This window comes from Tupaia chinensis, unplaced genomic scaffold (genome assembly GCF_000334495.1).
Source record: "Tupaia chinensis unplaced genomic scaffold, TupChi_1.0 Scaffold000086_1, whole genome shotgun sequence".
NCBI classification, from domain to species: domain Eukaryota; kingdom Metazoa; phylum Chordata; class Mammalia; order Scandentia; family Tupaiidae; genus Tupaia; species Tupaia belangeri.
This window is the reverse complement of record NW_006159548.1, coordinates 3,807,498-3,824,764: the sequence shown is the minus strand read 5'-3', so window position 1 is coordinate 3,824,764 and position 17,267 is coordinate 3,807,498. Positions and strand designations below refer to the sequence as shown.

Below are 17,267 nucleotides of genomic sequence, written 5' to 3'. Positions count from 1 at the left end.
GTTCAAGTACTGAACCTGGCAGTTTAAAAGTCACACCATGCACATGTGCGTGTGTGCCCAAAATCCCAAGAGAAGACTAGAGAAGAAGGGACTGCAGTGGTCATCCCCGCTGGGGGTTAATTTCTCACTTACTATCTCTCTGTCTCTCTGAATCTTCCCAGTGCACATGTGAGTCCCCATAGAAAAAAATCTCTAAAAGAAATAAAATAATAAAATAGTTACATGGTTGTTTGAGTGATTTATTATCCTATTCTTATTGGGGTCTGCAGACCATAGCATTCCATACTTCTCTTAGAATGTGTAATGGTTAGTAAGTAGAAACTATTGCCCTTAGCTATAGTTGCTTTGAGTACCAGTGCAGCCATCTTTTGGCTGTTTAAACTTAAGCCATTGTGACTCCATCTTGGGCCTGTACCCTGTCTGTGAGCTCAGTATCCCTATCTTCTGCCTTATCAGCAAGCAGTCAGAAATTCTTTAGAGAAATGTAAGAGGTGTCTTTTGTACATCATAGAAAAGAAACATAATGGCTTCATTATTAAAAAAAAAAAAAAACAGTGACTTCCTTCCAGGGCCCTTATTTTGTGTACCTATAAGCAGGGTCTAACTCCTATCTCATTAATAACTGATACCCTGATTTATTGGTTGTACTTAAGTCTACTATCTTGCTATTCCAGTTGCCCTGTCTTCTTAAAAATAAAGTTCAAAAACTTGGAATGACTAGGTTTTACCAAAATTTTTGTATATGTAACACATTTTTGCGTATCTGACTTCAGCTCAGTGCTCCCTAATGTTGACATTTTAGATAATCCTAGTACATTTATGAAAACTAAGAAGTTAATAGTGGTACATTGCTATTATCTAGACACTAGTCTTTATTCAGAGTTCACCAATTTTCCATTAATGACTCTTCTCTGTTGTATGGCCCAATCCAATCCACCCATTTCATTTAATTCTTCTTTGACTGGTGAAAGTTTCTGTGCACTGTCTTGTTTTTATTTTTTTTTTTTTATGACTTTGATAGTTTTGAGAAGAAATTGTTAGATCAGTTTTGAAGAGAAACTGTTGGGTCTTTTGCCAAATGTTTCCCAGTTTGGGTGCTTATAATGTTTCATTCATGCTTATGCTAGGGTTGTGGGTTTTGTGTAAGACTTAGATGGTGGCAAATGCCCTTCCTTTCCCATTATATCAGAAAATGCATGATATTTACATGGTATATTTGCATGATAAAACCGTTCATCATGACCTTAATCTCTGTGTAAGGTTGTATCTGCCAAATTTCTCCACTATAATGATTTTTTGTCTGTCTTTCTTTTTTTCCTAATCTTCTTTTTGGAAGCAGTTCATTAAAACTCACCCATACTTATGTGAGGGAGAAAATTAAGCCTTAACCTTCAGGAAGGGAGAGACTTTACCCATATTATTAGGAATTCTTCTGTAAGAAAGGATCATTCTTTCTTCCTCTGCCCTATTTATTGTTTTGTTCCTTTATTCCTTATTTTTTGATATCTTATGCTCTCCCAGTAAATACTAGTTTAATGAAACATTTTCTGTATTCTTTTGTATTATTCAGGTATTTCATTTTATTCCATCTTATCTCCTTTTCTGATTTTTAAGTCCAAAATGTTGCACTTTCTTTTTTAATGCTTACCCTGAAAGTTACAATTTTGATTCTTGCACATTACAATGTTTCTTAATATTTTCTGTAACAATTGAAGAAACATGTTATATTTTAAATCTGCTTACCTCTCTATATGTCATGTGTGTTATTATTCTCATGTATTTTACTTTATACTATGGACATATCAATTCAGTCATAATTACTATTATTACATTTATTTTAAATGTATCTATTCTTAGAAATGTTTTAGTACCTGGGCACTCATTGAAGAGAGAGAGAGAAAGTGAGAAAGCATCCTTCAGTGGGGATGACCACCCCATTCCTTTCTCCATTCTCTTTTTGGGATTTGGGGCATACACTCACACATGCCCAGTGTGTTCTACAAGCCCCCAATCCAGGATCAAACTATGTAGTTGGTCAGGTGGTATTGAACCACCTTAGCCATCACACCCCCTGCCTAGCTCATTATTGTTATTTTTAAATAGCATAAATTTTAGGAAGAATTCACTTTTCCACCTCCTGCTCCCACCCTCACTAAAGAGAACTATGTCATCGAAAAACCACTTTTCAAAAGAATTCAGTAGGAACCCTTGCTAAAATATTTATAAAAACTCAAAAGTGTGTCATTTTAAACAACAAGCTAATTATCTATTTTTAAATAACAAATTGGTCAGTGGGAAAAACAGCAATATTTTATACAAAGCTAGAATTACTCAGTGATGGGGGATACTGTGCACTTTCTAAGACATGTATTTTACTTTATACTATGGACATATCAATTCAGTCATAATTACTATTATTACATTTATTTTAAATGTATCTATTCTTAGAAATGTTTTAGTACCTGGGCACTCATTGAAGAGAGAGAGAGAAAGTGAGAAAGCATCCTTCAGTGGGGATGACCACCCCATTCCTTTCTCCATTCTCTTTTTGGGATTTGGGGCATACACTCACACATGCCCAGTGTGTTCTACAAGCCCCCAATCCAGGATCAAACTATGTAGTTGGTCAGGTGGTATTGAACCACCTTAGCCATCACACCCCCTGCCTAGCTCATTATTGTTATTTTTAAATAGCATAAATTTTAGGAAGAATTCACTTTTCCACCTCCTGCTCCCACCCTCACTAAAGAGAACTATGTCATCGAAAAACCACTTTTCAAAAGAATTCAGTAGGAACCCTTGCTAAAATATTTATAAAAACTCAAAAGTGTGTCATTTTAAACAACAAGCTAATTATCTATTTTTAAATAACAAATTGGTCAGTGGGAAAAACAGCAATATTTTATACAAAGCTAGAATTACTCAGTGATGGGGGATACTGTGCACTTTCTAAGAGCATTAGCTATTCCTCTTTAGGAAGAGAAATGACAGGGAACTGCCAAGTTAAATGTATCCTAAGTTAAATGTATCCTAAGTCTAATGGCAAACACTGGGGGCACCCAGTAGGAACTACCAGTGAAGAAGAATGAAACAAAACACAAAATCTAATTTTTTGTATAACGTTTATTTTCATGTCATTCATAAAAAAGATGTAACAGGAATTGTAACTTCTCTGTTCCAAGATGAAGAGAGACATCCCATAATGAACATTACACAAGGCATTATGCCTTACAAGCAAGACATAAAATGTCGAAAGGAAGCTTCAACATAAAAATGTTGACCACATAATGCGCAATAATTTCAATAAGTAACAACTGAATTTTTTAAAAAAAGTTTGAAAACAGAGGTGTGCAACATTCCCGTACTCTCGCAGTGAACTCATGGTCCAGTTGCTTGAGTGTCTCCCCCACCCTCTACCACAGTGGCTGACTCTCCCAATAAATACTAGTTTAATGAGACATTTAAAACCCACACTTTTCAAATTAAATAATAACCACAACTGAGCTAGGTTTGATGAAATGGATGAAACACATTCACATCTTTAAATACTAACATGTAAAATATTAAAATATGAACTGTGGCAAATAAATAAATACATTTATAAATAAATAAAATCTCCTAAGAGTCAAACACATAAGGCCCTTCCCAGGTGTCTCCAGAAGCCAGCTGTCCTCGTTTTCATTTTCATCTTCAGTAAGGGCAGGAACTCTTCTGCAAGAATCGCCCCTGAGGAGTTTCTTCCTTTTCACCAGGTCAGTTGGTGCTGCCCCTGTGACAGGAAAGACTTATTGTTAGTTCTAAGAAAAGTGTTCTTAGTAAGCTAAGAAAAGCTAACCTTCTCTTCCCCTGGCCTCTATAGAGAGGGATTTCTGCAGATGTGCCCAGTCCTGCACCAGGGAGGGTCTGGCTGGGTCTACTACCTGTGCAGCAGAAAAGAAGGACTCCTGAGTGATTTTTGCTGAGGAAAAATCAGGCTATGTACTGAACTATTCTTTGAGACAAAATACAATGCTCAGTGAGTGCAGGTCACACCAGGCGAATTTACACGCACGACCTCACGTAAGCCACAAACAAGCCTATGAAATACCACATTATGGTGAAGCTCAGGGAAATTAAATAACGTTCACAGAGACCATAGTCTGGAATTTAGGAGTTTTCACTGCAAAGTCCCCTCGGTTGTCATGAAGATCTAGGGGCCCATGTTGCCCCCAACGAGGGTTCCACTGAGGCAAGTACTGTTTTTGGATAAGCAGGAGACTTACTGTTTCTGAAACACCCATTTCCCACAGTCAACTGAATAAAGTCTGGGTATGGGCCTGGAGGGCACTTAAGTATCCCCTGGCACCAGGGCAGACTGAGCTCTCATGGCTAATTTAATGATGAGATTAACAGTGACGTTTCTGTCCTGCACTAACCCCTGGGTTCCCTGACAACTGCACGCGGCACACGACAGCCCTTGGGACAAGGACTGCAGGCTCCCTGTGAACAGAAAGGCCACTCACTTGTTGAGCATCTTCTCCATGAACCTCTTAACCATGGGGGCTGCGGGGTTGAGACAAGCTTCCTGCCCATTCTTGAGAGTGGCTCTGCAGAGAGAAGGGTGTCCGCGTGAGCCAGGAGGTCGGGCTGGGGTCAGGGTGGGGGCTCGGGATTCTGGGCGCACTCTGGCGGGGAGGCGGCAGGATGGCGGCGGGACTTACATGACTTCTGTTTGGGCGCAGTGGGCTCCTGGGGCCGTCACCTTCACGCTCTGGATGTTCTTGGGGTGGATCCCGTGCACCGTCTGCAAGCACTGGCAGCGCAGTTCAGAGGCCACCGGAGCCCCTGCGGGGAGAAGAGGTCGGTTAGCGGGGCTGTCCCCGGATGGGCGCTTCCTGGACCCCGAGTCCTGACCCGCCCCGTGGGTCCCAGGGCTCCGGGTCCCACCTGCTGCGCGCCGGCTGGTGGCAACCAGGAGCAGGAGCAGCAGCGAGGCCTGGAGGAGAGGGACGGCGGGTGTCGCGGCGCGGGGCATGGGGCTCAGCTGGAGGGTCGGAGTGGCGGTGTCTGGAGCCGGAGAGTTTGCGGGAGGTGCCTGAGGTCGGGGCTCTGTGGCTCCGGGAGAGCGATGAACCCCTTTTATGCATGGCTGTAGCGGGAAGACCCGGAGACCTGGGCCAGGGAAATTCCCGGAGCTGCAGGTCGATCTCTGAGCCCGGAAGGAATGCAGCGGCCCCGCCCCCGGGGTGGGGATGGGTGCAGGGGACCCGCCGGGTGCTGCCCCCGCCTCGCGGTCCTGCGCAACTCCTGAGGACTCTGGGACTCTGGGATCGTGACTTTTTGCCCCAAATCCCCAAAGGAGGCGTGTGCTGACGGCGCTGGAGTTTCCGCGCGTGAGCGCCCCGTGATAGTGGATCAGACTCGTGAGACCCCCGTAGGTGCTGCCCACATCCTCACCAAACAGTTGAAACGTCCCTGGAAGACACTTCAGTTGTTAAGACTGAAAGAGTTAAGGCCGGGAAGGTAACTTTTCCCTTGGATCGCTCCTCTTCCTCTTTAACTGACAATATGCAGATTTTAATCTCTTTGGAATAAACACACTCTTTAAAATTATATTTGTCAACCGGGGTTACAAGCTAGAACGTTTGTTTTGTTCCTGGTGTTTTATGATCTCAGTAAGCCTTCTTTAGTGTTAGGTTTTTCTGGTGTTTGGGTGTAGAAGTGGGGGTTGGGGTAGACCATGTCCAAGGTTAATTTAATATTTATTTTCAGATATTGTCTTGTTTTCTCCCATCTTTCCTGTCTTACAAATTCTGCAAACTCTGGTAATACCAACTTTTTTTTGTTGTAATGGGAAGCTCTGTTTTGATTTATGAAAGTCACTGGGTAACTGAGAGGGGCTGTGCTGGGCTGAAGCGTCAACATTTCCTATATTATTGCCCATACACAGCGGATAGCAAAGGTCTTAGACACCAGGAAGCCAGCACATGCCGCTCTCCCATGACTCCTGCCTCCTCCTCTAAGTGCAGGTGTATCTTTGTGAAATATGAAAATACTATATTACCAGTACACCAGTATAATTTCATCTTGTGAATTGACCTGCATCCTGGGGTCAATTCCCTCCTTCCTTTCTTTGTCTTCTTTTTTATTCTATTTTTAATTTGTCGTTTGGGCCCCCGTGCTTACTGGAGAGAGACAGAGAACTCCTCTGAGGATTCTGGGCCCCCCACGCACCTGTGACCAGCATCATTTACAAGCCTGCAGAGGCTAGGATCCAGCAACCTCAACCACCATGCCATGGGCTGGTCCTCAATTCCCTCTTGGGAAATAATACTTTCCTTTCTCTGTGAATGTCCACAAAGCATTTGCACATTTCTAAGTCTATTTAACTGCCTCCTTCTCACTGGTTAATTGATGGTTCACCACCAAATTCAGTGTTTGTTTGTTTAACTTAACTGTAGGCCGAGATGATCTACTTGATTCTCCAGGGTGGAAGCAGACCCCAGGCATATGTGAGAGACTCTGCCATGACAATGAGAAGCACTGGGGAGTGACAGCGGAGGAAGAAGCCCACTTGCCTCAGGAACCCGTGTTCCCTGGTGCAGCGCTGTGGAAAGTGCTTGGTAAGGTTGTCAGGGCTGAGATCTCTCAGCTACCCTGCCTACTGGCTGCGTGAGATTGGCCATTTCTCTCATTTCTCTTTGCTCATGTATTTCCTCTGTAAAAGAGAACTAGTAATAGTGCCCGCTTCAGATGGTTCTTAGGAGTAGTAAGGATGATAAATGACTATCTCTCTGCGTTGGGTGTTAACAGCTGGCTGCTCAGACTTATGTATTAGATTGTTGGAAAAGTCATGACATAGTGTCCTATGTTTTTTTTCTATGCAAAAACGTGTCATGAATTTCTCAACGACCCTACAATTCTTTGAACTAAAGAAAGATGGAAACTATTAGTTGGAACAATTCCCAGACCCTGCCAAAATACTGACATGAGTAAATACTTAGGAAGAGTAGAATTTCCATATTTATGCACAGTCACCATCTGAAGCATGAGACATATCCAGAATCAGCTTGTTATCTATAAAATTATCTATGTGACTCCTAGAACTTGTTTAGTCAAAATCATTTGTTTCCAAAAATGACACACTAAGCCTGTCTTTTCTTCCTCATGTAGAACCTTCCATGATTTACTTCATAATAGCCCTATGTTTCAGAACTTTAAAAGAGCACCAGTGTTATGAAGTCTACCACGACGAACACATCTCTCCTCGTTTAAACGTGTGCACACCACTTTTAGATCCCTAAGTTGTAAACCCATGCAATCATTTAACCCAATGAAATCATCTCTAAGAGAGCAGCTTAGTTTACTAAATATCATTCTACCCTGTCACTTTTTTGTACCTTTCAGATGTAGCTAAATAATCGCGTATGCCACACAATCTAGGGGCACTGCTCCTGCCACTGCTGAGCCATGCCATTGCTAATCAGGCTAAGGATTGAGCCGTGTAGATCTGCTTTACCCTGACTTGCCTAGTTGACTTGACTGACATGACTGCCCCCCCCATCCCATTTCCTAACAGCTATAGCTTGTAAAGCTTGTGGTATAATGACTCTGCTCTGGAGGGAGAAAATGAAGATACCTGAAGATGTTACCAGATTTGAAGATCTACCACCTCTCTGTCCAAGGGAACCCAGCTGAGCCATTGTGCTAACCGCCACTCCCAGTCTCTAAGTCACCAATTGCTCTGCCTGTCTGGGGCCTACCCTGCCATGCTCTTAAAACAATCCTGGTGTTCCTTCAGATGTCACAGTTGTGATTCTACCTGTAGATGACTGAGCTAGAGTATCATTTGGAGATTATGAAGTGGTAGATGTTAAGAATGGTGGAATCTAGTTAGGGCAGATGGGTGGTAAATATGGTAGAAAGGAGAGGGAAGAAGCTTAGTTGTCTACCATATATGATATGTTCTACATGTAATATGTGTCTATATATAATTAAATTGTAGCTAATGAACACATTTTGGGATATTGTGGGATTGTGATTAGAGGGTATGGATGGTAGAGGAGGGGAACTCTAAGAAGGACTCTCAGAGTTCTCAGATGTACTTCTTTTACAAAATATATTTTATTTTATTTCATTTATGATTATCATTGTTATTATGTTTTAATTTGAACAGAAAGAGAGAGAGAGAAAGCAAGCTGCCAGGTCTGGGACTCAAACTGTTGTCAGCCTTATGGGAATACAGCACCTCAACCATCATGCCACCTTGCTGGCCCCTCTCATATGTACTTCGAGCTGAAAAAAGATGGGAAATCTGCTTTTGGTAATGTCAAAGTGGGAGAGTATCATATCTATAAACTTTTAGGAACCAGATCGGAGCAGTAATAAAGTAATAAGTGACATTACTTTTCTTAACTAACTCTTTATTTTATTTATTGAAAGAGAGGCTCTTTAGTTCTGAGAGGCTCTCACTAAGCTGTGGTCCTCCTTCGAGCTTTCCAGCCAGTCACAGGACACCCAGCATGTTCAGGTCAACCTGGGATCCGAACCCAGGCCTCTCACTTGGCTCTTGTCCATTGAGCAGTGACCTTTGACCTGTACCACCATGGCTGGGCCATCTCTTAATTCTTTAGTGGGATTCTTTATCCCTGCAATAAAAACGTCCTTACCAAAACCCCTCATGTTAACCACATTGTTTTCATAGCTATGCTTAACATTTGAAAACATTCCTTAAGTCTCTGCTGTGGTTTGGCATTTTTTAAGATTCCAAATGTACCAGGGGGCACAAAGTTTGCTCCTCTGGAGTAACAGATTTAGATGATAAACAAATAATTACGACAGATTTTAGAGATAGGTAGGATGGTAGTCAGGATAAGGTGTTTGAAATTACAGAATAGAAAACAGATTAGCCAACGTTGTTGGCTATGAAGGTTTGTTAGCCCTAACTGTTTATGTTTACTGACTCTGGCTTTCGAGTTTTACTGTCACTTAAGACTGGACAGTAGCATAGTCCTCTTCTCATGTCTGACTTGGGGAAGAGGCTAATAATTTATGCAGCTGTATAGTATGTTTATTTCTTTGTTTGCACTAAAGAATTAACACGGCCTTTCAATTACCAAATGCTCTGAATACTTCATAGCTCATAAACACAGTGGTTGACAAGCTTTGTGGGCTTTTTATTTGATGTATTTGCAAAATGTGGTTTATATGTATTGGGCTAAGTTTTTCCTTATTGACTATAGCACCCCCTGCTAGAGTTAAGGTCTTGCTAAAGAAAAATGCCTCCTCATCTGTGGTTCCTTAGTGGGTTTCTTGGTAGCTCAGGGGTAGTCATCACTGATGTTTGAAATGACAGGCATTCTGGGGCAAAGCAGTAGGGAAGGGAAGGGGAGTATTTAGTCAATAGGTTCCAGCTCTGTCACATGTAATGAAAAAGCTTGAACTTTTAATACTTTCAAGGATGCTAGGAGGTAGTTATGAAGTTTTTTATTTTATAGATAAAGAAAGTGGAGTAGCAGGTCTTATCTGTAGAGATAAAATTTGAACCCAAGACGGTCTGACTCAAAAGGCCATTGGCTTAAAACCATTCTTTCTCTAGACAAGGGAAAAAAAATGATGGAGGAAGAAGAAACCAGGGAGAGAATCTTGATCAAACTTGTGACTGTGTTTTAGATTTTATGGGGCCTTTGTATCAGTAAAAAATAGTGCATTTTAATCTTCAATCCAGTTGTAGTAGGAACCAAATGGAAATACAGAGGTGACCATTGTTACTAACCCCCAGAATCCCAAAAGCTTGGAGGCCCTTCTGCTTATTGTGCTACCCCTATTCCAAACTCTTCACCCCATAAAGCTCTCAGAGATTCCTAGCACTAGGGAAGGATCTGATATTCATATTGAAGGCAGATGATAAGGAGGATACGTGAAGGACTAAGTGAGTTCAGTGTCTTACCTCTACTGACTCTCAAGTCTTTGAGAAGGCATGAATAGGAAGGTATAGGGCTGGTTTCGTGGTCTAGCGGTTATGAGAGCCAGTGGCCCTCCAGTTCTCATGAGAACATGGCCACTGCATGGTTCATTTCTTGGCCCTAGCAGTTTGATAAGCATGCCAAGCATGTGTCCATGTGTGCTCCAAATCCTGAAAGAATGGAGAAATGGAGGAGGAGGGATTGTGATATGATAATGCACCATTTGAGGGATGCTTTAATCACTCCCCATCTCTCTCTTTCTCTCCTTTAAGAATTTTTTGTTGTTGTTGTTGGCTGTTGGGTGCCTGTGCTCACCAGAGAGACAGAGAGAGATAAACAGAAGAGAGAAATCACCCCTGGAGAGATGGCCATGGTGCAATTTCCTCTCCTCCATTCTCCTCTCAGGACTCTAGGCAAGTATGCACACGTGCCCAGTGTGAGTTTGAAGCCACTGGGCCCAGAACTCAAACTGTCATGGCCATGTGGGAGTCAAGCGATGTAACCGTTATATTATTTGGGGGTCCCCCTCACCATCTCTTTGTCTCTGTTTCTGGTAAGTGTATGTACCCTCTACTAGTAACAAGAAGAAGGTAGACTCCCACATGGACTGTCAAAGCCAGGTTCTGTCATCAAGAGATTAGAGAAATACTTTTAAACTACAAGTCATGGTTCACTAGTGGGTCATAAAATAATTTTTTTTAAAGTTTTTAACCAGTGTTTAAAAATATAATAAAATAAAACACAATAGGCTATATAATTAATAAAAAGAATATATAGAAGGTATCACATGTTATTAGCTTCAATAAATATTATTTTGTGACACTTTTGTATCTTATACACAGGGGTTATTATGTAAAATAAAATGCTCGATATAAGATACAGAAATAGAACTTCCAGGGACAAAAATCTCCCTTTAGTGATTTTGTTACACTGATCAAGGTTGTGACTATCTAATTAGTCTACTTCATAGACATTGCCTGCAGAGAATTTCCAGTCAGAAAAATAAAATAAAAAATTGAAGCACATTCCATTTTAATCTCATCAGTCCCTGAAAGTTTCACAACAGAGAGCTACAGTAAATTCTGTGTGACCTGTGCTTTTTCCCGGCAGGAATTCCAGCTTCTGTTGCTCTCGATAAGCATGGCAGCTTGCCAGTGTTCTCCGCAGAGTTTAAAGAGTAACACGGCACCAGCATTGGTTGACTTAGCAAAATTTATATTATTCTTTGGTCAGTTAGGCCACACCTGCTAGTTATAGTCAACTAAGGATGCTTGTGTGGCAGGCACAAAAAAGAAAATAAAGCAAAAGGTAAAACCATAATACCTTCCCACTGGCATCCCATGTCCTAATGTGTTAATATTTTTAAAAAAATCAGTTGAAGTACTAATTTTTTTTTTTGGAGAGTTTTTTTCTATAAGGTGCGTGAGCTCACCAGAAAGACAGAGAGAGACAGAAAGCAAGAAATCAGCCCCAGGGAGAATGGCTATGCCACAATCCCTTCTTATCCATTCTCCTCTTGGAATCTTGAACACACACACACACACACACCACACACACGCACACACACACACACACACACACACACACACACTGAGCATGAGTTTAAGCCACCGGGTCTGGGACTAGAACCACATGAGAGTCCAGTGTTTTAGCCACTACACCAACTGCTGGTCCCTTGAAGTACTAATTTTTATTTTATTTTAAAAACTTAATTAGTTTGAGACTGGCAGGTGGCATGGTGGTTCAGGCTCTGGACACTCCCACATGGCCAACCACAGTTCAAGGCTTGGATCTGGTGCCTTGCTTTCTCACTTTCTCTCTCTCTATTTCTCTCTGGTCAAATTTAAAATGAATGAATGAATAAATAAATAAAATATTTTAATAAATAAATTTAATTAGTTTGTTTACATTCAATCACTGTTTATCATTACAGCATACCAAATGAATTTTCCCATCCTGAATGTACTGTATATTAGTTTGGTGAAAGATATTACCATACATATTATCATTAACAGATAATTTTCCATTTTTGTGTCCCTTAAATGTTTTGTTTCTTTTTGCCTTTTCAACATTCTTCGCTGATTTTTGTTATAACATCTTGCTAAGTGTCCTGCTCAACCCACCACACTATGATAGTACAAAAAACAATAATGGCACCAACATGACAAATATGATTATTAACTACTAACATTTAATAAAATCATACTACATCTTATATTTCTATGTCTAAAACAGAGCCAAGATTGTGTGTGTGGGGGGTGGGTGGAGAGGGGGTCTATATATAGAATCTCCTTATAATAACTCAAGAAATATATACTCAAAATATAACCATGTTGCAGATTAGGAAGTCAAGACATATGCCATATGTAGAAATTTGGATTTCATACTGTGGGCAAGAGAAACTGCTTATTATACATAGGTGACGTGTTTCTATTTTAGTAAATAATTACTGCTGAGTTTAATGCAAAATGTAGGGACGAAATTCAAAAGGGGGTAAAACTTTTCAAGGAATGATTATCCACTCTCTCTTCAATATCTCTGGCCCTCCCTTCACATATACTCAATCATACACTCTTCTCTAACCACGTCATCGCCGTTGGGGCTTCATGTCTCACTTGAACTCACCTCTCCTCCTGTTGTGGTTCTGTTCTTCTGTTGAGCACTAGAAATCCCCATTCTTCTGTCAAGGCCAAGCTCACTTTTGCTACGTCTATGAAGCAATACCTACACGCCATTTGCCTGTATGAGTAGAATGATGGAAGTTGGAAACCCACCAGGTTTGCTCTGTCCCTTTTACATTGTATGGCCCTGAGTAAGTTCCTTAATGTTTCTGTGATTTTGTCCTCAATTATAAAATGATAATAACATGTCCTACCTTGAGGACTTAGTAGCAGGGTTAATGATGATCCTTGGAGCCTAGTAAGTACTTAGGAGATGGTACTATTTATGATGGTACTATCTTTTCCAAAGACCCCCAGGCAGCATGAATATTTCCTTCTCTATCTTCTTATGAAACTTTCTATCTTTATAAAAATTAGCCAAATTACTTTAGAATTATACTATTCTATGAACAAAAGGAAAGACAGTTACGCAATTTCTTATTTTTAGAGAGATTTTTCCTATAGGGTGCATGCAATTGCCAGAGAGATGGAGAGAGACAGAGAGACAGAAAGCAAGAAATCACCCCCCAGGGGAGATGACCATGCCACAATCCCTTCTCCTCCATTTTCCTCTCAAGATTTTTGGGCACACGTGTCTGGCATGAGTTTTAAGACCTGATCTGGGACTCGAACCTTAGTCAACTATGTGGGAGTCTAGCAACATAACCATTATGCCAGCAGCTAGCCCCTGGTTACTCATTTTTGAATCTTAGGATATAGCACAATGTTTGGAACAAGGCAAGATGCCCTCTATAGAGAATTTGTTGAAATGAATGAGGTGGGTCTTATGGGGCCAAGTAAGGGTAATGACAGGCAGAATAGATAAATGTTTGAAACTTCTACCATAGAAGTTGATAACTGCAACACCCATTGTCTGACCAGCAACAGTGTTTTGATGCTCAGAATAAAAAGCAAACTGATAAAACCCAATAGACTTGAGGCCAGCAAATGGCACAGTGGTTATGTCGCTGGATGCCCACATGGCCAACTGTGGGTTGAGTCCCAGACCTGGTAGCTTGAAATTCATGCCAGGGATGTGTGAATGCATGCCCAAGATCCTGGGAGGAAAATGGAAGAGAAGGGATAACGCATGACCATTCCCTTGGGGGGCGAGTTCTCTCTGACTGTATCTCTCTTTCTCTCTGTCTCTCTAGTGAGTGCGCACACCCTATAACAAAACAAAACAAAAAATACCTCTCAAAAAAAGTAAAAAAAAAAAGTATGCTATGTCAGCAGTCTTGTTTGTTTCTTTTCTTTTGTTTTTGGTACAATTTGATTGTAATGTGTCTTGGCTTGATTTTCTTCACTTTCTTTTTCTGATTGGAGATTATTTAGCTTTCTGAATCTAATTAATGTCAGATTTAGACAGTCTTTTGACATTTCCTCAAATATTTTTTTCCTGGCTCTCACTCACTCCTATTATTTTCTGAGACTTCAATTACAATTACATGTATACTAGGCTGCTTGACATCTGCTTCATATTCTTTCTTTCTTTCTTTCTTTCTTTCTTTCTTTCTTTCTTTCTTTCTTTTTTTTTTTTACTATAGGGCATATGTGCTCACCAGGGCACTTGCTGCACCTGCCATGAGTTTTAAGCCACCAGGTCCAGGACTTGAACTGCAATCGACTATGGGGGAGTCCAGTAACATAATCATTACATTATCTGCTGTTCCTTACTTTAAATATTTTTTGTATTTGGCTCTGGGATGCAGTTAGGTCTTAATGAGCCTTTCTAGGATTGTTTCTTACCTTAGTCTGAATCCACAATATCTTTTCGAGTAGGACTAATTTGACCCTCCCACTACTGAGGAATACCCTTCTAAAAACTCTACCTTAGCACCTGACTACAGGTGTACTTTGACTACATTGACATTAATTCCATAAGGTAAGAAATATGACAGCATTCTGTGTTTCTAGTTTAGAATTTTGTTGATTTCGGGACCATACCTAAATGATTAATTGGCTATAAATTGAAAATCTTTGGATTGCAGAGGAATTTCTGTAATAATATACTTATCTGGGTGTAATCCTTTTTGTCACATAGTTATAGTTATTTCCCCTCTAGCTTGTGTAAATATTCCTCATGAAAATAATGGAAAATAGCCAAAACTTTATGAGATAAAAGACAGCTCTACTGTATGTCTGTGACAATTACAACTAAGACAAAACCAAAGTCGACAGCTGTATTTAAAATCCTGAGCTCCCAACATGACCTTATAAAAATTCAATGTCTACATACTGTTCTTTAAATTATGTTCTTGAGTATTCAGACCTTGGGTGGTGGGTCTGTTTTACTCCATAATTTGAGAGTTTAGAAAAATTTGCATTCCTTTCTTTTCCTTTTTCTTTTTTCTTTTCAGAAGGTGTGTATATTCACTGGAGAGAGACAATGCAATCCCTTCTCCATTTCTCTATCCTGTTGGGATTTGAGGCATATGCATACACAAGTGGTTAGCATGTTTTTCAAGCTGCAGGTTCAGGATTCAAATCCCCAGTCGGTCATGTGGGATCTGCCTCCTTTACGCACTAAGCTACAAAACCAACCCAACATTTCTTTATTTTCTTTAAATCAGATTAATTTCGATCTATGCTCTCATTCCACCAAAAAGAAAACTATCCAGTCTCAGTTATGATCGTGGCCTCCTACCCACACTCTCTGGAAGTATGAAGGTCCCAGAGGATTTTATGCATAACAAAACATTCAAGGGTGTCTCTCTGGACTTTGGCTTATACTTGTTTTCTATGAAAGGACAAATATTGACATAGTCACTAAAGGGCAGCAGCATGTAGCTTTTATCCCATTCTGTAGCACAAAAATTTTGGCTACAGTTGGTAACACTGGTGCTTGCCAGTCTCCCAAGAACAGTGTGTGTCCATTCTTCTTTAGTCTTGCTACCTCTCTGGAAGAAGAAAGCTGAGAGAAAATCCAAACTTTTTAATCATGGCGGGACCAGCCACTTTTCACTGCTCTTCTATGTCTTTGCTCTTCTATGTCTGTGACACCTAGCAAGGAACCAGTTGAGTTCAAAAAGAAGGGAAGACGCTGGGGACCAACAGGTGGTGTGGTGGTTAAGGCACTGGATTTCCACATGGCTGACTTCAAAGTCTCATGAGAGACCCAGCTTGGAGAGGAGCTTGGGGAAAGTCAAGAGGGCCCTGTTCCCTTATTGGCAATAATTTCCCCATCTTCTCCTTCTGAGGCATGTTAGTAGGTAAGCATAACCTTAAAAAATTAGTCTATCATATATTTCCTCATTTATTCTGAAACTTAGCATCTAGGTAATTTAGTATAGATGATTCATTACAATGTGTGAAAATAATTTGTTTCTGAACCTAGTGCTTCAGTAATCTTATGGTTATTGCATTAACAGAATTGAGACTTCCCCACATTTTAATTAATAATAAAGATATCTAACAAATCACACAAGTAACTCTTAATTTGGCATTACTGTCTATAGAATACAAATAATGTAAACATTTCAATTACAATTTAACTATTGGTTTTGCTGAAATGAGATGGAGAGAAAGTATTTTATATGATACATAAATTATGCATACCTTTATTTTGTGCACTTTAAAACAGCCCGTGTAATAACCGAACACCCGGATATGAAATGATAAATTTAGTTGCCTCGAATATTTTGTTAATGCTCAATAAAATCCATGGCTTTGCATATTTTAAAAATGTTATTGATATATATTTGTCAGGGTAGAGGATAGGACTTGTTTTAGTTAATATTTGGTTAGCTTATTTAGAAAACTTTAGATACTTATGGGAATGCTGGCTTTTCTTTGAACTCTCCCTCAAGACCTTATAATTTATAATTATTAGATATGGATCTGATGAATCATGGAGAGGCAGGGGAGTGCATTTGGAGGAGAAATAAAAAAATGTATTTGAGAACACATGACTAAAGAGATTTGGAAAAAAAGATTTGAATTTGGAAAAAAAGCTGAATAGTGTTATTATAATGTATTTTGAGTTGTGCTCATTTTGATACCCACTCAGATTTATTACTGCTCTGAAATAAGAATTACTTATTTATGTTTTCATCTATACATTATTTTATAAGGGCATAAAGGCAGCAGTGCTTAATGAATTGAACCAGGAGATTCCCGGGAAGGACTGGAAATGTAGTATACATAACAGGTTTCAGTGGTTAAGACCTCAGGTGAGAAAGTCATTAATTTAATTTTTAATTTAATTCAACTTATTAATTTATTTCCCTCCTTTACGCACTAAGCTACAAAACCAACCCAACATTTCTTTATTTTCTTTAAATCAGATTAATTTCGATCTATGCTCTCATTCCACCAAAAAGAAAACTATCCAGTCTCAGTTATGATCGTGGCCTCCTACCCACACTCTCTGGAAGTATGAAGGTCCCAGAGGATTTTATGCATAACAAAACATTCAAGGGTGTCTCTCTGGACTTTGGCTTATACTTGTTTTCTATGAAAGGACAAATATTGACATAGTCACTAAAGGGCAGCAGCATGTAGCTTTTATCCCATTCTGTAGCACAAAAATTTTGGCTACAGTTGGTAACACTGGTGCTTGCCAGTCTCCCAAGAACAGTGTGTGTCCATTCTTCTTTAGTCTTGCTACCTCTCTGGAAGAAGAAAGCTGAGAGAAAATCCAAACTTTTTAATCATGGCGGGA

At 40.1% G+C, this 17,267-nt stretch overlaps 1 protein-coding gene and 1 long non-coding RNA gene across 10 annotated transcripts in view; one reads left to right on the top strand and one right to left on the bottom strand.

Moving 5' to 3' along the window:
- Positions 1-3,105: 3,105 nt before the first annotated feature.
- Positions 3,106-5,171, bottom strand: LOC102472622 (growth-regulated alpha protein). Of its 2 annotated transcripts, none has more exons than XM_006142920.3 (4): positions 4,927-5,171; positions 4,701-4,824; positions 4,503-4,586; positions 3,106-3,769 (listed from the first exon to the last, which is right to left on the bottom strand). In XM_006142920.3, the coding sequence occupies exons 1-4, from the start codon at positions 5,012-5,014 to the stop codon at positions 3,754-3,756; spliced, it is 312 nt and encodes a 103-aa protein (XP_006142982.1). In that variant the 5' UTR covers positions 5,015-5,171; the 3' UTR covers positions 3,106-3,753. The 2 variants fall into 2 exon arrangements, with proteins under 2 accessions (XP_006142982.1, XP_014441228.1); XM_014585742.2 differs by having other exon boundaries at positions 3,106-3,763; positions 4,927-5,125.
- Positions 5,172-5,356: 185 nt separating this feature from the next.
- The window catches only part of LOC102473056 (uncharacterized), a 16,165-nt gene continuing 4,254 nt past the window's right edge, over positions 5,357-17,267 (top strand). For 4 of the 8 annotated variants that reach the window (XR_001369973.2, XR_001369974.2, XR_001369972.2 and 1 more), the window contains exons 1-2: positions 5,357-5,502; positions 6,441-6,602. This is a non-coding gene — a long non-coding RNA (uncharacterized LOC102473056). Of the gene's footprint in view, positions 5,503-6,440; positions 6,603-7,558; positions 8,117-15,611; positions 15,817-16,677; positions 16,777-17,267 lie in introns of those variants that run through there. The other 4 variants (XR_001369970.2, XR_001369971.2, XR_003548475.1 and 1 more) reach the window with 4 other exon arrangements.

Bases quoted from the DNA above. Each gene is read 5' to 3' on its own strand.
- LOC102472622 (XM_006142920.3), bottom strand. From the start codon at position 5,014: ATGCCCCGCGCCGCGACACCCGCCGTCCCTCTCCTCCAGGCCTCGCTG. The intron at 4,825-4,926 runs GTGGGACCCGGA...TTCTCCCCGCAG, and splicing joins CACCAGCCGGCGCGCAGCAG to GGGCTCCGGTGGCCTCTGAA. The intron at 4,587-4,700 runs GTAAGTCCCGCC...TTCTCTCTGCAG, and splicing joins TGCGCCCAAACAGAAGTCAT to AGCCACTCTCAAGAATGGGC.